This window comes from Macrobrachium nipponense, chromosome 22 (genome assembly GCF_015104395.2).
Source record: "Macrobrachium nipponense isolate FS-2020 chromosome 22, ASM1510439v2, whole genome shotgun sequence".
In the NCBI taxonomy this organism is placed as follows: Eukaryota; Metazoa; Arthropoda; class Malacostraca; order Decapoda; family Palaemonidae; genus Macrobrachium; species Macrobrachium nipponense.
Genome location: NC_087213.1, coordinates 53189339 through 53211840, shown reverse-complemented (window position 1 = coordinate 53211840; position 22502 = coordinate 53189339). Strand labels below are relative to the sequence as shown.

General features: G+C 36.2%; 2 protein-coding genes across 7 annotated transcripts in view; one reads left to right on the top strand and one right to left on the bottom strand.

The window, feature by feature from the left end:
• Positions 1–22502, top strand: part of LOC135198643 (uncharacterized) — a 124255-nt gene that overhangs the window by 16575 nt on the left and 85178 nt on the right. The gene's annotated exons all lie outside the window — the stretch shown is intronic.
• Positions 12331–22502, bottom strand: part of LOC135198642 (serine/threonine-protein kinase Nek4-like) — a 71432-nt gene continuing 61260 nt past the window's right edge. For 3 of the 4 annotated variants that reach the window (XM_064226420.1, XM_064226417.1, XM_064226416.1), the window contains exons 2-8: positions 20447–20557; positions 19315–19413; positions 18619–18768; positions 16958–17116; positions 15415–15561; positions 14265–15281; positions 12331–12913 (exon numbers count right to left, since the gene is read on the bottom strand). In XM_064226420.1, the coding sequence (XP_064082490.1) occupies positions 12752–12913; positions 14265–15281; positions 15415–15561; positions 16958–17116; positions 18619–18768; positions 19315–19413; positions 20447–20548 (1836 nt within the window). In that variant the 5' untranslated portion in view covers positions 20549–20557 and the 3' untranslated portion in view covers positions 12331–12751. The remainder of the gene's footprint in view (positions 12914–14264; positions 15282–15414; positions 15562–16957; positions 17117–18618; positions 18769–19314; positions 19414–20446; positions 20558–22502) is intronic. The other variant, XM_064226421.1, reaches the window with a different exon arrangement.

Genomic DNA, 22502 nt, shown 5'->3' with positions numbered 1-22502 from the left:
AAATGTTTTGTGAATGTTAAGTGAACGTTTAGTGAATGTCTTGTGAATGGTAGTGTTTAGTGATATTTAGTGTGTAAGTATTCAGTGAGTGTTTAGGGTTTTAGTGAAAGTTTTGCGAATTTTAAGTGAGCGTTTAGTGAATGTCTTGTGAATGCTAGTTTTTAGCAAATGTTTAGTATGTAAGTGTTTATTAAGATTTTAATGAGTGGATGTTCATTCACTGTTTAGTATTTAATAAGTATTTAGGTTTGGTAAGCTAGTATTTAATGAGTGCTTGGGGTTTAGTGAATGTTTAGTGTTTAATTAATGTTTAGGATTAAGTGAGTGTTTAGTGAATGTTTACTGAATGTTTACTGAGTGTTTGGGGTATAATGAATATTTAGTAAATTTAGTATTTCAAGTGATTAGTGAGCATTTACTGTATAGTAAGTGCCTAGTGAGTGTTGGGTATTCAGAGTGTTTTGTGTTATTGAGAGTGTGTGTGAGTGTATGTTAAGTGTGTGTGTGTGTGTGTGTATAGTGAATGTATGCATGTGTGACGTGGCTTACTGAGTAAGTGCATTGTGAGGTGTTGGTTGGTTAGTGATTGTACATTACTGTTTAGTTAGTGCTTCGCTACATATGCAAAGAAAGTCCTCCGTATTTACACAGGAACCATTTATGATTGACACTGCTTAGATCCAAGAGCAGATGCTTAGGCCTGACCACAATGGTTGGAGTGCTTAGGTGTGTTTTCGTAAGGTAATTTTTCTCTGTGAAATTGGGTCGAATAATAATAATAATAATATAAAGAAGATGAGCGAGCCCTACGGGAAATAATCAGGAATCACGTTTCCCCAACCGACAACAACAAGCAGATCAACTTGATCATATTTTATACAAGTAAAAAAACATGCAGTCTTATTATGAAAAATAACCCCGCACCGTTGCAGGATCCCTTGAAGAGGACGAACGTCATTTACAGATACACGTGCCCAATCCGAGGATGCCTCGGAACTTACATCGGGATGACGTCAATGCGCCTCTCCAAGAGGATCTCCTGTCACGCGCAGGAAGGAGCAGTATTTAATCATGCAAGGACTGCACATAATAAAAGAATCCGCCGCAGCGACATCGTCGGTAACTTCGAGGTTATCGACCAAGCACCCGATCTACGTCGTTTGCGAATCTTAGAAGCGCTGCACATTGGGAGGGAGAAGCCCAGTTTGAGCGTCACACAGGAGACCTTCCTCCTCCCCACCGCCGTCAGGAGAGCAGCAGACACCGCCCCACATCGACCATCGCACCAGAGGGATCCTGAGGATGATAGAAGAGTTAGCTCTCATCCTGAGGACGTCCCTAGTAGCCCTGAGGGTGATCGCAGCTCAAGCTCTCGCCCTGAGGACGACCTGGTAGCATGCCCTTCGAGGGGACCTCCACCATCACCAATAAGGATGAGGCTTCGCCCACGAAGAGGACAGCCAACCAGCAACGGGCCCCCTGATGACATCGCTCGTGACGTCACAGGTATTGCCCAATGAAAAGTGAGGTACCCGTTTCTTCAAGCCACCCGAATGCAATAAATAGCGTGAATACATCTGAAACTATTGTACCTGTTGAGCTAAAATGCATTGATGCAATTTGATGCCTTGATGGCATAGATTTGGTCCTGACACAGACCATTGCACTCAGTGATCCCGTCCCGAAGATGGCCAAACGAGGTGGCCGAAACATGTAGACGCCTTTTAAAAACCAGAAACGAAGAAATAACAAGAAATACCGGATAGACCCCTGACTACTACCAGCTGTTCCCGACCGACTACGAAACGCACCTGTATACCTGTTGACGACCCCAGCTGTCCCTGATAACCAGTTTGCTTTTGATAACACCAGCCTGCCCGAAATAATAATAATAATAATAATAATAATAATAATAATAATAATAATAATAATAATAATAATAATAATAATAATAATAATAATAAAGATTAAAAAAAGTAATAGTAATAAAATATAGTACTAAGAGCTGGACCGAGACCTTTCAATATGGCCTTCCGAAGTCACTTTCGGCAAGGAGATCGCACCTTCAGTGATTGACGCCCTATGCCTTGCACACAGCTGACATATTTGCACATTCAGTTGTCAAATTTTTATGACTGTTGGAGACGCATTATAAATCATATTAACAATGGTAAATGCATTGAACAGACGTGAGGATATAATATGATGTTAGTGCCTGTCTACTGGATATAATGAACAAATAAAGAAAAAATATTACTAGGGAGAAAATTAGCCGAATAATGGTCGTCAAAGTTAAGAGACAAACGCACTCGGCTGGCTTTAAACATCAAACTGTGTATCATTTTTATTTAAGTTTAGATTTTCTTCCCTGAATATATATGGTACCTGATACTTGGTGATAGTGTACAGATCAATTTGAGTGAGGCAGCCGCCAAAATAAGTGGACAATTAGTATAACTGACATGATATATAGGCCAACAACTTAATTGGGAGTCAGGAGCTCCAAGTTGTATGATCGTCAACTTTCGGGAGGGGGAATAAAATGGGGGAAAATGTTTTAATCTTTATAGTTAGCTTATCCTGAACAATTCATTCACATTTCCGTTTCCAGTAATTATTTGTGTTTTGATACATCATCTCTTTGTGAATGTGCGGGTGTTAAAACGGCTCTTTATGATGGGACTTTGGTCTTAATATCAATCGAATTCCCAAATCCGATAAAAATTTCCTTCTATCCACACGAACCAACAGCAACTAAAGAACAATTCATTTATGGTAAGACACGTTGGGCTACGAACCTCGACATGGCTGCAGTGTCCTAACTATAGGCAAGAGAAGAAAATGACCAAAGACGCTATTAAAGCGAGAATACTTATCTTACATTTCTTTTTTAGAGGAACTGAGAGTGGCACCATATGACTGGTTTAACTATTCAAAAATGGCTCGGCACACATACTTGTAGCTGTTGCCAATTGTGACCCCCTCCCATTCAGATAAAATACTTCGTGTGAAGTAATAACTCCAAACCAAATGATAGTGCTAATATTATTATATAGTATATAGTATATATATATATATATATATATATATATATATATATATATATATATATATATATATATATATATATGTGTGTGTGTATGTGAAACTATAGAAAGTAGACCAAGCCTAGGAAGTCTCACACATAGTATTTATATAGATGTAATAGAATTAATGAAGTGAAATATTCCATACTTCAATAGGAATTTTAAAAGATAACTCCGGCAGTAATTCTTATCCTGAAGAATCACAATATTTCTTGAATTTTTTGCCTTTTACAGTTTATCAGGCTCACGATTTTCAGATACTTACCATATTGCTAATATTAATATGGCCTATGATAGATTTTGAAATATTTCAAGGTGTCCCACCTCTCCCTTCCAATCGTAAGTTATGTCTGTGAAAGGGTAACCACCCACTAAAATGTCTGGCATTACCATCACAGCATTCTAGGATATGAAGTGCTATTGTGGTGCAAATTTTACTTTATATCTCCAATGTTGGATGCAGATCTGTCTCCCCCTCCCCCTCCCCACTCCCATTGTGGTGGGGTGTCTGTCAGGGGGTAACCACCCACTAATATGTCTGGTATTACCATCACAGCATTCTAGGATGTGCAAGTGCTATTGTAGTCAAAAATTTTACTTGGTACTATGATGTTGGATGGAGATCCTGTCTCCCCCTCCCCTTCCCCCTCCACTCGTTGCGGGGTGTCTCTCAGGGGGTAACTACCACTAAAATGTCTGGTATTACCACCACAGTACTCTAGGATGTGCAGAACTATTGTAGTACAGATTTTACTTGGAATCTCCATGTTAGATGCAAATCCTGTCTCCCCCTCCCCACTCGTTGTGGGGTGTCTGTCAGTAACCACCCACTAAAATGTCTGGCATTACCATCACAGCATTCTAGGATGTGCGGTGCAATTGTAGTACAATTTCACTTGGTATCTCAAATGTTGGATGCAGATCCTACCTCCCCCTCCCCACTCGTTGTGGGGCGTAACCACCCACTAAAACGTCTGTCATTACCACCACAGTATTCTAGGATGTGCAGTGCTATTGTAGTGTAAATTTTACTCGGTATCTCCTAAGTTGGATCTAGATCCAATTAACCGCCCCTTTCCAGTGCGTCTGTCAGGGGGAACCCACCCTCCAAAATGTCTGTCACTGGTCATTCTATAATCAGTAGAGTCTGCAGATATATTATATATTAGTTTCATCTGGTATCTCATATATTGGATCTAGACCCAAAATCTAACGAGCAATTAGTGGTGCTTGTTAAGTAAGCCACCCATATATTTTCGGCAGACGGTCAGTTTCACAGTTTACACGTCTACTCCTAAATACCAGTAGGGGTTACAGTCGGTTTCTTGTTCGTTGTATCTCAACGGTCCGGGCTGCCGCTCTACAAGGTAGAGTATGAAATTACAGGGAACATGAGCTTGTGGGAATTACGATGTTGATAAGGTGAATGAATATATAGTTCACTTTGTTTCATATGGTTTAGAATATATCGTACTTTTTCAGTCTACTCTTGGCGTTCTTGTTTCAGTACTGGACCATCATTGTTCCCTTTATAAAGCGATAAAGTTGGTCATTTTAAATTCTTAAACACATTTGATGTGCAATTTGATGCTTTTCACATAACACAGTAGACTTTGTTGTCCATTTTGTCACTTGGTATCAAAGGCTTATTAATTGACAAGGCTCCTACAAACGACACAGATGCACAAAGCAAGGCAGCTGGGCCAAAACAATTGTTTTTAAGGACCTTTAGTATCATCTAAGCTGTGCCACATAGATCCCACTGACACCCAGAACAGATGCTATTACAAGGAACTCTTCAATCAGATCTGGAACAATTTTACTGAGTACTTACATAATGCCCTTTTACTCACAATATATTTGTGTATTTTTCTATGGGAAGTCAAACAAAAGCATGTTATGGGATATGCAAGACATAAATTACTTTATTTTCAAAAAAGTGTTTAAAACATATACTATATACTATTTATAAATATAAATGCTTAAAACATATACTGTACACTATTTATAAACAAACTGGTAAAAATATATATAAATGCATGTAGAACTTTGGTTTTCACTGAGTACAGAGTACTCAACATTATCATGGAGTACTGTACAACATATAAATAATTTCTGTTTTGTGGGAATGTGTCATCAGTTACTCAACCTTGTATCACTATCAAGAATACAAAATTCTGGACAGACTTGAAAAAATTCCTTCCATCTATCTCACTTTCTTTTCCTCTCTCCACATGTATAAAACAGCAATTAAAAAGCATATAAATAAAGTGCCAAGATTGAGAAATCCGAGTTAGGAACATATATGTTTTTGGATACACACACACTGTTTTTGGATACACACACACACAGTGTATTATTATTATTAATAGGTGTTAGTTTTTCCAGACCTCTGAGTCTCAAGTAGACTCTTCTCGGCTGGTTCTCAGGGATCAATCCTGAGAAGAAAAAAAAAAAAAAAAAAAAAAAAAAAAAAAAAAATAAATAAAATAAATAAATTAAATAAATAAATAAATTTAGACTTTATTTGAGCAAACCCGTCTTATTTAAAAAATTTATGATTTTATTAATTGAAAAATCCCTGCTTTCCGCAAGAATATTTTTCATTTCTGAACTCCGCAGATAAATAGATTTTGCTGTGGGTCCAATTTGGGCACTCAACAAGCAAATGCTGTACTGTCATGGGTATTTGACATCTGTTACATTTCACTGGGTCAGCATGTGGTGTTGACATTAAGTGACCATGTGAGAATCTTGTGTGTCCTATACGTAGCCTTGCTAGGATCACCTCTTTTGCTCTTTCCTCCTGTGAGGATGTCCTCCATGCATAGACTTCAGTTTTTATATTTTAAGTTGTTTGTTGGTTTGGCACCGAGGCCCATTCTTCTTTCCAATCCTGGTAAATTAATGTTTTAACTGATTTTACCCAAGTCTGACACTGGGGGGCATATGAAATTGTTGGAGGGATAGTGCAGGCTAATTTGGCAGCAGAGTCTGCATATTCATTTCCTTTTATTCCCACGTGTGCTGGGATCCAACATATTTCCATTGATATTCCTGATTGGAGGAGTTGATGGAATTTTTATTTGAATTTCCTGTACTATTTGGTTTCCTGATTTATACTGTCCTATTGCATCTATAGCGCTACGTGAGTCACTGAAAAATTACAGAGACACTTGCTTTGCCTCAGATATCATATCTAGAGCCATCTGTATGGCTGTGACTTCAGCAGTAAATACTGATGATATTGAAGGTAGGCTTTTTTTTACTTAACATATTTTTCGAATATGCAGATGCTCCTACTCCAACATTATTTTTGGAGCCGTCTGTATATATCATAAATTTATCGCCTTTTCTTCTAATGTGCTCCAAAGCATGTTGGCGGTACATTTCCGTACTTGTCATTTGTTTTTTGAGTAGGTAAGACAGGGAGGTACATATCTTTACTCTATTTAAAATCCATGGTGGTGGCAATTCCATTGGTGGTGAAAAATTGGATTATTCATATTATGTATGTTCATTATGTATCTAGCTCTTTTTGGGAAAGAGCTTGTACTATTAACTGCTGTTACTTGATTACAGTTTTGGAAGCAGTAAGTTGCAGGAGACGATCCCGCTTGCATTGAAAGACCTCTTTGTATTGTTATTAAATTACGGTGATGTTTTAAGGGCAAAATACCTGCCTCCACCAAAGTGAGTGGTTGGGGACGATCGGAAAAGCTCCTGTGCACAATCGCACGCCTTCATGGTGCACTGCATCGAGAGATTTTAATGCAGATTCTGAGGCGGATGAATATATTGGACAGCAGTAATCTATTATGGATAAGACTGTTGCCTTATATATCATTTAATTAAAATGTCTCGCTTTGCTCCCCAATTAGTGTGTGATAACTTTTTTAATATATGGCAAGGCTTTGATGCCCTTGGCTTTAATGTATTTGATGTGCTCTTTCCAATTTAAATGTTGATCAAAATTACTCCTAGATACTTGATTTTTGTACAAAATTGTATTTCAGTGCTATAAAGATGCAGTTTGATTGTTTGGTTCTTCATCCACCTTTTGTCTTTGTAGAAGACGATTGCTTTTGTTTTATCAGTTGAAAATTTAAATCCAACTGAATTTGCCCAACTACATATATTTGAAATGGCAGTACTGAGAACTCTCTGAGCGTGTCTCAGATTACTACTCGTATAGTAAATGACAAAGTCATCAACATATAAACTGTTTTTTACACCACTTGGTAAATTTATAGTAATGTCATTGATTGCTAAAAGCAAACAATGTACAGCTCAAGACACTACCTTGAGGGATTCCTTCTTCCAGTTTATAGGTTACTGAGTAGGAATTTTCTACTCTTACTTGAAAAGTTCTGTTGTTAAGAAGTTCTTAATAAATATTGGTAAGTGGCCTCTTAGTCCCTTGGAGTGGAGTTTTTGCATGATGTTATGTTTCCATGTTGTATCGTATGCTTTTTCTATATCAAAAAATATAGCTACTGTTAATTTCTTTTGTTCAAAGCCTTTTTTGATATGATCTTCTAAATGTGTTAAGGGATCTAGGGTTGATCTGCCAGCTATTGAACCAGATTGTGTTGGTGTTAAAATGGATTCTTTGGTTATTACATACGTTAATCGTCATTAACCATTTTTTCTAAGATTTTGCATAGGCACTTGTTAGAGATATCGGTCTATAATTGGATGGATTACTTTGCATCCTTTCCTGGTTTGTTTATTGGAATAATTATGGCATGTTTCCATTTATCAGGAAAGACACGTTTTTTAGCCAGATACTATTGTAAAATTTTAATAAATATGATTTAGCTATAGGAGCTAATTTTTCTATCATTTCAAATGATATTTTATCATATCCTGGTGCAGAGGGATGACAAGAGTTGATGGCATTATCTAGTTCATCCATGTTAAAAATATAGTTATATTCCAGGTCTTCAAGAGTTTCAAAATTGAGTATTATATTTTCTTTTTGTTTTCTGATACTTTGAAAATGTGTATCTAGGCTGGAGTAAGCACTGATGTTTTTCAAAATGTTTCCCAATTATGTTTGATATTTCATAAAGTATCATGGTATATTTTTCCATTTAAATGTATTGCACTTCTTGGAGGTCTTATATGTTTTCCATTGATTTTCTTATCTTTGCCAGACATCCCTTGTGGATGTGTTTGAAGATATGTTTGAGACATATTCCTTCCATGATGCGATTTTTTCAGCTATTACCGTTTTTCTAAATTTGGCTGTATATTTGTTATATAGGTGGTTAATGTGGTTAATTGTTATGTTTATGTTTAACTATTTTGTTAATATGTTTATAACTATAGGGCATTTTGTTGAGTGATTTAAGGCGAGTTTTGAGTCTGTTTAGATTGCGACTCAATATATGTTTTATTTTACTTAATGTTGTTAATGTTGGATTCCACATGGGACAGGGGATTTTGTGGAATGTGTTTTGGTTTTTGGAATACTTTTATCTGCAGCATTTATTATGAAGTTTGAGAAGGATTCAACATGTAGTATTGTGATCTTCATTATGTGGGAATGGTGGTATGTTTCGTGTGTATAGGAAATATTTTCCCAGTTAGCTTTTTGGATATTATATCTTGTAGGTGGCAATATTTTGACATTACTTAAGTAGTTCAGAATGATTGGGAAATGGTCACTTGTGTATGAATCATCTAGGACGTTCCATTCAAATTTCTCCGCTACATCATTTGAACATAATGAAATGTCAATTGAAGAAAAGGTTAGGTGTGTATTTGAAAAATATGTTGGAACTTCACTTTCATTGAGACAATACAGGTTGTGTTTCATTATAGTATTCTCTATGTTGATGTGTCAGTGGGGTTATTAATATCCCATAATGGATTATGTGCATTAAAATCTCCTACTATAAGTAGTGGTTCCTGTATACTTTTGCTAATAAGTTCAGAAAAATCACTGAAATTTGCATTGAAATTTGGTTGGTTATATAAATTACAAATAGTAATTTTACTTTTATCAGGCATATACAGTTTAATTGATGTTATTTGATATGGCATAGATGGTATGTCAACAGGTTCATATGTAATGCTATTATGAACGTATATGGCTGTGCCTAATTTTCCACCGTCAGTTGGTGAATAACAGGCAATTTTATAGTGTTGGATATTTGTAGGGTTACTTCCTATATGTTGTAGACATATGCACATTGGGTTGTTGGTCTCGTATGATTCTTTGTAATTCACCCAGACGTAGTCGGGTTAAGAGACCATTTATATCCATTGAATGATTTTATATTCCATTATTGGGAGGAATTGGTTAAATTCTGTAAATTGATTGCTGATTTTACTTTATCTCGTAGTTTATATGCATTTGAATTTATTTGTGGTTTTTTAATCGTTGCATTTGTATGTTGGTTATTAGATTCTGCAGTTGTTTGTTTTTCATAGTTGAATGTTAATAAGTCTATTTTTTATTTTATAATTTCCTTTTTGTATTTTAAGGATTCAGAACATAATTCGTTCTCATGTTGGTGTGTTAAAGGGCACCTCCTTAATTTGGTAAAATTGTCAATACAATTTCGTACTGTGTCCTCTGTCTTGGTAGTTAGTTGGTTATATGTACTTACAAAGCATTCATTACAACCACAAGATGAAGCATGTTTGGTAATGTTAATTATTGGTTCAGAAGTTTTTGGTCTAGCTTTAGAAATTTCTGGTTTTGTGGGTAATTCTATTGTTCCTTTTCTGTAGTGATAAGGACTGTTGGTTTGAGGGGTTATTTGTTTTGTTGTTGTTAATGGGATATTTTCGGTCTTGTGGATGGTTGGGGGGTGATAGTTATATTTTGGTTTGGTTTAATGGTATGATTTTCATTAGTATTATTTGATGGAACTTGTAAAGAGTGATCTTTTACTGTCCAGATGTTGGCTGTTTGATTGAGATTGAGGGTAATTGTGTATTTCCACTTGTTGATGAGGTTAGTTAATATCCTTTTTAAAATGTTCTCCTGGTGTAGTGGAGTCTCTGGATGATTGTAATTTATTTTCAATATTTACCTTTTTTCCCTTAGGTGGGGTTTCTTTCTAGAATTCTTTTCTTTTTGCCAGTTCGATTATCATCATTATTTCTTCTTCCTTCTATTGGAAGTTCTTTTCCATGGATAACTGAATCATCTATGTTAGTGGTGGTATTGGTTGTTGTAATATCACTTTTATTTTGTGTTTCAGTATTATTGGTATGAAATCCAGTTTCCCTGTTTATACTATCTTGTTTGTCATTGTGCTGTTTGATGTCTTGATTTTAGTCACATTTGAAAAGGTGGGGTTTTATGGATGATGTTAACGCCTCTTACTTTTAGCTCAAGTCTGGCTTCATGACTGACATTCCTGTCCTATTTATTAACAACTGAAGTTCTGTGTTATATTGGTAAAATGAACACTCCTTAGATTTTGCGTGATGGGCTAGTCCACAATTAATACATTTTGATTGATACAGTTCCAATTAGTGGTATGGTCATCTGATGCACAGATGCACATATAGCTTTATTACGGCATCTTTTGTATGTGTGTCCATACCTTGAGCACTGTGTACATTGTAATGGTTTAGGAACAAAAGGACGAACTTCTCTATTTTTGTCCTAGAATTTTTATTTTAAATGGTAAGTCTTGGCCTGTAAATTTTATTTTGGCAATGTTGATATTTTTACTTTTATCTTTCCTACTTGAAATAGAGTATATTTCTAAATCGTGGATATTGTTATATCTCAATTTTAGGGAGTCTAGCAATAGTTGTTTTGAAGGAAGCTCCTGCTCGCTATTGGGTAGGATGACTGTACCCTGTACATAATTCAATGTTTTCGTGGCTTGTAATTATTACCTTTATATTATTATTTCTGTTATACTTAAAAAGGCAGTGGACTGCTTTTTATTGGTTACTTGGATAAGCCATTCATTGTCCTTGATGTGTCTGCATTCCATGTCTTGTGTTGGAGTATATGTTAAGTAATTTGTTTTCTAGCATCGCTGCTGAGATTTTTTGTTGTCAGCTTTGAGGACTAGAAATCTTGACCAATTATCTGGTCCAAAGAGGTCATCAAATGTACCAATGTGGGATTAAGTCGGTAATTTTTTGTTTCTTTTTGGTCCTTGTTTTATGTATGTTGCTTGTCTATTATGATTTTTATATTTTTCTTGTATTGCTGGGAGGATTATTTGTCTCTAATTCAGAATTATTGTTCATCATATATGGTTCCATTGTTACGATATTGGAGTTTACCAATTTATGTTTGTTTGTTTCTTTTTTATTTATGCACTCTATTTGGTTTTCTGGCTCTGCTGCTTTACTTGGAAACAGGTGTTCCGCCCCTTGTATCTTTTATAGTACTTTACTACTTGTGGGCAGTACCTAGGAAATTCGGGAGTGACGTGCCAATGGTCATCAACTGTGCCGTAGTTTTTCCATCATGGGGCCCAGGGGTACTCAAATCATTTATTTCACAGTTCATAAATTTTGAGTTTTTTCTTTAAAAAACCAAAAAAAAAAAAAAAAAAAAAAAAAAAAAAAAAAAAAAAAAAAAAAAAAAATCTTGAAAAGATATCATTGGCCCTTCGCGAAGTTAAATCTTCTGCCAAAGGCACAAGTGAGAAAGGACTCCCAAATGTCCGCATCCCTACCCTACCCCAAAAGGGGATGGCATAACATGATTAGTATGGCCCAAGTGTAAGCAGAACCCGCCCTTGCTAGGACTAAGAGTATTATGTTAATACAATTATCCCCATCCTAATCACATTATGGGCAAACTGGATAGAATGCCGAGAGTTCTATTCCTAGAACCAGGCCCCCCCACCCTGGAATCCGTGGTCCAGCTCCACAGAATAGTTTCCGCCTGAAAAACAGGTCCGAACATTGTCGGGTAGATGATGGATCTACCACAGTTCTCACTATTTAGCTTCGGATTTAACTCCACGTTAAGCCATGATATGTTTTCTCATTTATTTGCTTTTAAAAATTTTGGCAAAAAATGGAAAAGTCCACATAAGTTTACTCGAAAATATATAATGTTCATATGGGGACTCTTGGGTTCGAACCTGGGAAGAGATTCCTGAGGTTTCGAGAGCCCCCTCACCACGTCAAGGTGGTCCCAAAATGAGGGGGGACACACAGTTAAAAGTACAAAAACATTAAATTTACTATATAACTACCTTACTTTGCTTATTTACTATTTTACCAATGATACTTGCAGAGACCAGATGTTTAAAATTAGTATATTATTTTTTGCCTTGAAAAATTACAGTCTCTTTGCAGATTACCAAGATAGAGGTCTAGACTTCTGAGAATGTTTGCAGCAGTAATGAAGATTATATGATTATTAATGTTATGATCATGATCCTGATTTACTGCAGCTTCAGAATCAGTCAATTTGAGCTAAAGAGGTTCTCTCTGTACGTATATGAAATAGTTTTTATTCACAAACACAGACATAATAAATAATTAAATAAATTCTCTATTGGATGACAATGATGCTGGAAAGACTTTCAGAAACTGCTATGAAGGACAATCATGAAATAGTACATCCCAATATGGGAAAAATTCTGCAATAATAATGATACTTCCACTTATGTGGCAGAAACTGGACGACAATCATATAATAACTCACAATTAGCACAATTTTATCATTCCTGCATAAAACAGTAACACAGCTTGAGATGACAAAGCGTTGATGACACAGCAGCAAACTTTTGGTCACCAAGTATATTACGCGCCTGGTTGTGCTGTTCATCCCAATCATCCCAGAAGCCAGACTTGACCACGGACAAGATCAACGCAGCTTGCTCCTGAAAATTTTGCAGTAACACATGAAAATAGTCAGATAATGACTTGATGACATAGGGTGAAATGTCTTGCAACAGATATTTCATAGATTTTTTGTGATAACACAAAACAAAAGTGTGGGGGAAATATTATCTTTACTCAAAAGAATCCAAAATAGCAAACATATAGAATTTACAATAAATATGAAAACCCAAACTTACTCTAATTTGGTTTGCATATCACCAGGTTCACAAACAGATTTTAAAGGATTCTTTTCTGTTCCTTTCATTCAATAAATTGAGAAATTGCGTTGTGTTTAAGTATACACTTTAATTTACCATATCTTGTGATCGTATAAACCCATTATTTGACCAGGAATAGATTATTTATAATTATTACTAACCTTAAAACATTGTGAAATTTCCTATCCAGCGATCCGAAGAATAGTCTTATTCATCTACAAATGCCTGCTAGCAACAATATCTGACGTGCATGCATGCCCTTCAATATTATTACCTCAACAAAACCCTTATAAAATCATAGACTTAGCTGTAACACATGATGGTAAAATTCCTCCCGAAGCTGTGTCGATTCCTTCCCCCCCTCTACATTACGAGATACCGTAAAGTAACGACCTTTACTGTTAGACAACTGAACCGGTACTGCCTGATTCTGACTCAAATCAGTCGGAGACGATTGGCAATCCACGCATGCGCGACCCGCATTCACTAACGACAATCCTTAACGACTCGTTAAAGATTGCTTAGAGTTAAACAACCATTTAATGTATTTCACTCTTCAAAAACACTCAATAGTATAAAGAAATATTATATTATTACTAACAATTCAATACAACTTAATCTAATTTTCTATGCATCTTGCACTGCATAATGTTCACAATATTTCCCTTACAAACTAAAAGACAAATGACTGTTTACTGGTCTTTATAAATGCACTATCGTGATTCCATCTTGAGTCATGATAAATACAACGATCTTTGAAAAATTACATGAAGTTCTGGCTAAGTCTTGGTCTTCATGTATTCATAACTTTGTTTACTTTACCTGTTTCTCTGTGTCCTAATGTAACTTTTATTAAGAGTATTAACATGTTATACTACTGTTTACCTCTAGATGGAAAGATTTATTCTCCAATGAAATATCTTAAATTGCTTTTACTCTGTAATATATATATTCAACCTCTAATGCTATGAGTGACACTTATCCTAATACTGGACAAACAAACAGAAAATGTGCAAAGTGGTTCTTCTAAGGTTCTACAGTGCCAATGAAGTGAAGTCTTAACTGCAACTAAATAAACAATCACTCTAGTGACAGGAAATCAACACTCAGCCCAAAATGGAAAATATTTTACCTCATCAACACTTTTCATCAACGTTTCTTCTAACATTGACAGCCTGCAAGAAAGGTCCATGCCACAATCACTAGTAACAGTAACCTTATTTCTCATATTTTCTGTTGTATCACTCTCAAAGTTGAATGAATCCTTAAGTGTCGTATCAAGCATGCTGACAAAGTCATCAATGTCGTCTGATTTGATAGGAGAAGCCTTTTCTGTGCTTGCTGCTTCTGCATCTTGTGTCCTGGGAGAATTTTCACTGTTGCATTCTCCTTCACTGCTGCTGGAATCGCATACTTTGGTCTTGTCATTATTAGAATTAAGCTCTACTAGATTAGGTTCAGCTGGCAGATCACTGAGAACTTTAATATCAATTTCCTTGTCCCTTCTTTGTCTCCTCCTTACCCTAGCAGATGAAGAAAGATAAGGCAAATCATTTTCTGGCAACCTAGAATTTACTGGAGATTCATCAAGACCCTGAAATGGTATAGAACTGCTAAAATTTTCATGAGGTTCACTTTCAGAAGATGGTGCCCTTTTGATGCGTCTTCTTCTACGAGATTGTGATCCAATTTGACAGGCTGCATGTACGTCGATCTTTTCTCGACGTTTACACTGACATTCCTTCACTCCACTAGGCTTAACCTCCATCCGAGATCGATTCTCTAATTTCATTTTATCTCCAGCTATGTGCAAAGATGCAAACTCTGTAGGCAAAACCTCACAGCATCTTTTAACAAGTACATTGGGCACATGGCATTCAAAATGTTTTTCTTCCTCAATATGTCTGCATTCAAAATTTTTATTTTTCTGTATATATCGTAAACTGACCTTAGAAGGAAGCTCAAAGTCTTTCTTATCATCTACACATGATGGAGCAGTTGTATCCTTAAGGAAGGTTGAAATATGTTCCCGTATAAAAGGTTTGTGCAAAATCTGGGAAGCACTAGGACGGAGATTAGGGCTGCGGCTTAACAAGGAGAGAACGAGGCTTCGCAATTCATCTGTGTACTTGGAAGATATACCTTCAACCTAAAAAGATGGGAAAATAATACCTGAATAGGAGTTCTATAAACGTACCATAATGTTAAAAGCTAAATAAAACAAATATGTTGTCATACATAAATAAACAATAATAAACAAATACACTGTATCCTTAACATACCTTTCCCCTGGATATTCGACAGATAAGTGCCGACAAATCACGAGCAACGAATGCATGCTTCAGAGTTATCAATTCATATAAACAACAGCCAAGGGCCCAAACATCACTCTTGTAGCTATATGGGATCCCAGAAAATAATTCTGGACTCTGTTGATAAAAGGAAGAATGAAAAACAAGATCATTTACAGCCAGACGAATCTGGCAATGATGGAAATATGGAACTCTCTGGGTTTAAAAAATGGGATATCTCCTGTCCATCATCTAACATACTCTCAATCAATGCTTCAAACACTTTTGGAGAGCTTATATTTACAATATCTCCACTAAAATATCTAACTTTCAATCCTTTATGTTCATACTAATTAAAATAAACATTTATCAAAAAAGAGAAATAATATACTTTCCGAGCTGTTAGTAAGCAACATAGAAAAGCAATATCTCCTACCATAATATTACTCTGTCATGCCCATACTGTAACTAACATGTTAGTTTATGCTGGAACATTTAATATCTAAAACAAGTATATCAGAACAGAAATTGTTTTTCCCAAGAAACCAATTTGATTTATGAAATTTGGCTGACAAGCCAAGTGCGGGGGTACTTTCCATCGTTCAGCACTTATAACTGTGAAAAATGGGAGTTGGAGAGGATGGGGAGCAGGATAAAGGGATCCAGAAAATAAAAGAGATGAAGTACAAAGAGCTAAAGGGGGAACTGAAAGAAAACTACACAATTGCACTTAGAAGTAACAGTTAGAGGTGCTGGAAGAGGGCTGACAGAAGGGAGCAGGAGCAAGTACAGTGAACACCCCATATTCGCAGACTCCGGATTTGCAAATTTCTCTCTGGAACATATAATACCCACATTATTTGTAGAAAATTTGCCTATTTGCAGTATTTTTCTATGAGATATCTATGAGTTATATCCACAAATTCCTGGTTTTTATAACAATTTCATCATAAAATGCACTTTTTGTAATAAAACTATTAAAAAACCAGGTATAAAAATTTTTTGTGGATTTTTCCTAAGTTTTAATTAACAAAATAGGCAGTTTTAAGCATTTTTATAGGGGTTGAAACTGTTTACCAAAGATCCTACTTTGGAATATAAAGCTCTATTTACATGAACTCTTTCTTACAAGAGTCTGTTGATGATCTACAGAAGGTGAAGTTAGAACATCTGGCTATGCTTTGAATGTTTCTGGGCTACCTTGATGAGAAGTAACAGTTAACTGATTGCCTTATATGTAATCATCATTATAATTAAATGACCTCGTTTTATATTCTCATCTTTTATGGTAATAATGCTGATACAAACTACTTCATGCTTTACCAAGGTTAATTTTAATGTAACAATACATTACACTAATACTTTAAGACATCATCATTACCAATCAAAACAAGTCATTAAAAAAACTCTCATTAAATCTGTGAACAATCTAGAGCTGCAGTATTTTTAACATGAAATGTAACATTTCCTGAAAGGATTAAGCAATATACAATAGGAACTTGAAATTGCTGACAAGCTGGAACCAACACCTTACCATGTAATATGGTGTGCCAATCATCGTTGTTGCCAGGTCCATTGAGGAGTTCAACACACGGGCAATGCCAAAATCTCCCAGTTTAATAAGACCGGACCGAGTTAAGAAAATATTCTGAGTCTTCAAGTCTCGATGAAGGATGTTGTGAGAATGGAGGTACTGAAGAAAGTTCAATTAATAAATCTCCACATATCAAAAGGTAAATCTACAGACTAAAGGTAAATCTATGGATTCCTAAACTATTCAATCGCTAAGCCCCGGACAGCAAAATGATAAAATCTGTTAAACTATGAGGTTACTATTTATTTGCATTTATATTGCTTGGGCCAGACCTGATATCGATACCAAATAGTCAAACTGGACTGAGCTGACAGGACTACGTATGCTAGGTTTCCTAGCACATGAGCCAGGTACTCAAAACAGCAACGTCAATGAGGCTGTGTAAGCAGAAAAGACTTACATTGACAAATCTGACCCAACCAAAACATACATCTGTGGTTTCATATCTCTTGGTTTACCATCAGCCACATTGCAATATCTTTTGATACAAGTAATTGCCAAAAATATAATGGTAGGAAGTTAAGTGGACAATATCTGAAGGCAAATCTTACATTTTCATCACTGACATAGCTCTCTACTTGCCACATATTTCACTGTCTGATAAACTACCTCTCCTCATGTTCAAATCCCGGTAAACATGTTCCATACCAAAAAATTATCTTTTATTTCATTGACTGTTATAATATTGTATTCTTCATGAGGCAATGTTTGACTTTATTCCTTCAGTACATTGGATAATATAAGATGGCAAATCTTGCAATGTCATTTCTATCATACATATATATATTGTATGTATGCCATTTGTTTTCCTCTTTTAATAAGTGAAATTCTCTCTTTCTCTTTATTATTTAAATGTCTATCTATGGTCTCTTTATTTTCTAAATGTCAACATCCATGGTTAAAATGCAATCACACTCAACATTAACAAAAGCTGCAATGAATCCTGAAAACAATCAAGTATGATCAGCCTCTAACAGCAAAATCTTGACCCTTCCCATATGGCTGACATCCACAAAATACGTTTAAAAACTTCCTCATAAAGTGACCTACTTTTCCCAGTCTGTGCATAATTTACATAACAACCCTAGTATGTGCTATAATTGTTAGCATATCCAAGATCTCATCCTGTGAGACAAATTGTCTTTTCTTAAAAAGTCCCAAGCAGAATTTTTGTTTCTCAAAATCTTACATGTACAATCCTGGACTTAAAGAGTTAGCAAACATTTGTTTGAACTACTTTTTTCTTACAAAAGACTATAAAAAAAGAACACATACACAAATAAGGTTTTCAAATTTACAGGTCTTTCAGTGGAGCTGTGGATATCACCAAAATATATTTCATGACCTTTTACAGACCACTAACATAAAGTCATTCTTTTATAGGAAACCTTAGTTGACTATGTATTGCTAAGTTGAATGAACTGAATCTCAACAGTAAGTGATGTGAACCAAATTGGTTTCATAAAAAAAATATTTTGAAACAAAATGGATTTTCTTTTTTTACCTGAATGGCAAAAAATTCAACTGAAAAATTGATTAGGAGTAGCCAACTTGAAGTACCATCAAAAGCAAAAGTACATAACCATGATATAACTATATACCTGCAGTGCCATTGTGATCTGAATGAACCAGCGTATTATCTGCTGCTCCGGAAAGAGAGTACGGTGCTGATGACGAATTTTTGTGAAGAGATCTCCTCCTTCACAGTATGTCATCAGCAAGTGCAAATGATGATTCATTTCAAAGGAGCCCTACAAAAAAAACTTGTGATCAATAAATGGTATACAGAAAAAAAGCAGGTTTAATTACAGGAGTATGTATGGACAACCACCAAGACTAAATCACAGACTATCAAATATACTTTCTAATAACACACTTTGTCAGTTCTGTTTTTATTCTTTACATGGATACTACAATCTTCTAGGCGCTATATTCATGTAGCAAAACATCTTAACATTTTTACCTCTGTTACCTTCACAAAAACTGACAAAAACCAAAAATAATCAGTGCCAAATCCCCACAGCATCTGGTAAGCTAAGGGGCTGCTATACAGGTTGATTGTCATTCAACAATCTTTGTAAATTACCTGAGCAAAATATCATAATAAAAAAATTAATAAAGCCACATGGAACCTTTCAAATGACACAGAGGCAAGAGAGCACATATTAGATAGGAAGGTCTTTTACATATAGTGGCAACTCAAAATTAGAAAAGAACCTCAACAGTTCATTTGTGTGATGAAAAATTTTATTTAAAATAACAACTGCAAATGTTGATTACTTAAAGAGGTACTGTACCTTGTATGAAACAATATTAGGGTGCTTCAGTCCTGCCAGAATATGTACTTCTTGTCTGGCAGTCTTTTCTTCTTCTGAATTTAGGTGTGAAAGTTTGACCTGAAATACACAACATTCATATGTCCGTTCACAAGTTCCACAGGTAAAATGTGATACACTGCATTGACAAAAATAAGAATAGAAAACAGAAAAAACATAATTTTGATAATAATTCACCAAATACAAACCAATGATTTACAGCAAGTTGTTAAATGTTAATACAAGGAGGTCAATTAAACTTATGCCATTATCCTCCTTGCCATTCAGACACTGTAAGTGTCTGAATGAGAAACAAAACAGTGCATTATGTTCGTAAGTATTAATCACTATAGCACAACAAGAGAAACGGGACATGTTATAAGAGAACATGATGAAAAAACTAAGAGGCCACAGCTGTACCAGTAAAATTATATAACTGAACTGGAAAAAGACCTGCTATGCTATATGCAAATGTGCCAAGAAAGCAGAGGGAAAAAGAATTTATCTTCAGGGTCTTGGTCTCACACCATAAGTGGAAAAGTGCAATACAAAACCAATTTCCAAATAAACTGAGACTGGATCAGGTATGTCAAATAAGCAAGAATGACAACAACTTGAGGCACTGATCAGTTCTGTTTTCCACACAAGGCAATGAAACGAGTGCAGTCTCCATTTCTGCAAGGTGACTGACGCCATTTCTAACAATACCCCTTTGACCCAACTTGAATTCCATCAGGTTATGTATAGTATTAAGTAACAAGGTGACTGACTCTTCATTAGCAACACTATTACTGTGTCACTGTACAATATTTTAACCAGTCTATGAAGTCTTATTTTCAGGGTACCATAGATCTAACTTTAAGTACTTGTTCACAGACAAGAGAGGAAAATTGCAATAAGAAATTCCACGAAGTTGTGTAGGGTAGTTACATGGAAGACGAACAAGGAAAAAACTGTGCTGTACATGAAACAAACAGAAAGAGTACAGGACGTTGCAAAGTATGTACCTATAATTCTACCTACGGGAGTAAAGAATTAATTTTTTAGTCAGTGTTATACTACATTTACAGTACTGTTATCTGATGTTTAAAAAGATTACTGTTCATCTACTTACAGATTTGAGAACTAGAAGTCGACGGTCAGTAATTCTTGAGACCAACCACACAGACCCATAGCTTCCACGCCCAATTTCCTTTATCACTTCAATATCTTCCATATTGAACTCCTGAAAATAAAAAATGATATTGTTAAGATACAATAAAGTTTGTTCATACTTACCTGGCAGATATATATATAGCTGTATTCTCTGAAGTCCGACAGAATTTCTAAAAACTTACGACACACGTAGTGGGAGTAGGGTGGTTAGTATCCTCATTCCCCCCGCCGTTGGGGAGGCGGGTATCAGGAACCATTCCCATTTTCTATCAGATTTCTATCTCCACTGTCTCCTGAGGGGAGGTGGGTGGGTACTAAAAAAAGGGATTTTGATGTAGAAAAATCTATTTCTGGGCGAGGAGCCGTGTCGCCCAGTGAATATGTCTGCTTTAGCACTATTTCTAGTAAAATATTGCTATAATACCAGAGAACTGGCCTAAATGTGGGACATGTCAGAATGCCTCTGACTCGCTCACCTATATAAAAGGTGTCGGTATAAAACAAACTGGGGCGAGTGTTAAACACTACCACAGCAACCCCTCCTGCCAGGTAAGTATGAACAAACTTTATTGTATCTTAACAATATCATTTTGTTCATGAAACTTACCTGTCAGATATATATATACGTATAGCTGAATCCCACCTTTGGCGGTGGGAGAGACAGAAAAGGATTTTAGGAAACATATATATGTAGATGATTGACATCTTGGTTCCTTACCTGTTAGCATAGCTGACTTCGTGATTACTGTCACCCAAGCCTGCATCTGCTTCACTAGAGTTACCAACAAGGTAGAGACCTGTGTAGTTGGTGCGCTCTAGATGATCTGCCAACGGGGACGAGACCACAATGTGACTAGACCATGACCATACTCAAGAGGACAACGAGGCAAAACCACCCCCTAAGTTAGCCTAACCAAATACTCCCATATACCAAAGGCTAAAAGAAGGGAAGACCGCATTCGGCTGGCCTACCCTACAACATAAACATTACAAACATTAAAAACTCACCTACCCTTTTCTATGGGAAAGGATGAGTGCTACCTCCTGCCCCCAAGATAGTGTTTCTGTGGCGACGTATGGTCAAGAGAGTACCAGTTCTCATATGTCGTTCTGACCTCCCGTAAATAGTGCGAGGCGAACACCGAGTTACTTCTCCAAAAAGTGGCACTTAAAATATCTTTGAGAGCCATATTTTTCTGAAAGGCTATAGAAGTCGAAATAGCCCTTACTTCGTGAGTGTTAACTTTTAAAAGCTTAAAGTCACTATCTTGACAATTAGCGTGCGCCTCCTTAATGGTGTTCCTCAAAAAGAATGCCAGTGCATTCTTGGACATGGGCATATTAGTTTTCTTGACCGAACACCAAAAGTTCTCCGCAGAACCATTCACATCCTTTGTCCTACGAAGATATTCTTTAAAGAGCCCTAACGGACACAAGGACTTTCTGGCTCTTGACCAATGATTTCTGCCATACCCTTGATTTCGAACGTCTTAGGCCAAGGGTTGGAAGGGTTCTCATTCTTAGCCAGGAATGACATACTCAAAGAGCAGACTGCATTATGCCCTTTGAAGCCGACGTGTTTACTAATCGCCTGTATCTCGCTAACCCTCTTCGCCGTCGCCAGAGCAGTTAGGAATACAGTCTTCTTCGTCAAATCTCGCAAAGAGGCAGAGTAAATAGGTTCAAAGCGGCTTGACATTAAAAACTTGAGAACCACGTCCAGATTCCACGAAGGCAACTTAGCTATCGGTACCTTGGTGGTCTCAAAAGATTTTAGTAGATCATGTAGGTCCTTGTTTTTTATTAGCAAGGTCAGACCTCTATGTCGAAAAAACTACAGATAAGACACTTCTGTAGCCTTTAATGGTTGACACTGCGAGTTTCAAATCTCGTCTGAGATAAAGAAGGAAGTCGGCGATCTGGCTCACAGAGGTCGTGGTAGAGGAAATTCCTTTCTTCCTACACCAGCTCCTAAAAGCTGCCCACTTCGACTGGTAAACCGTGATTGACGAAGC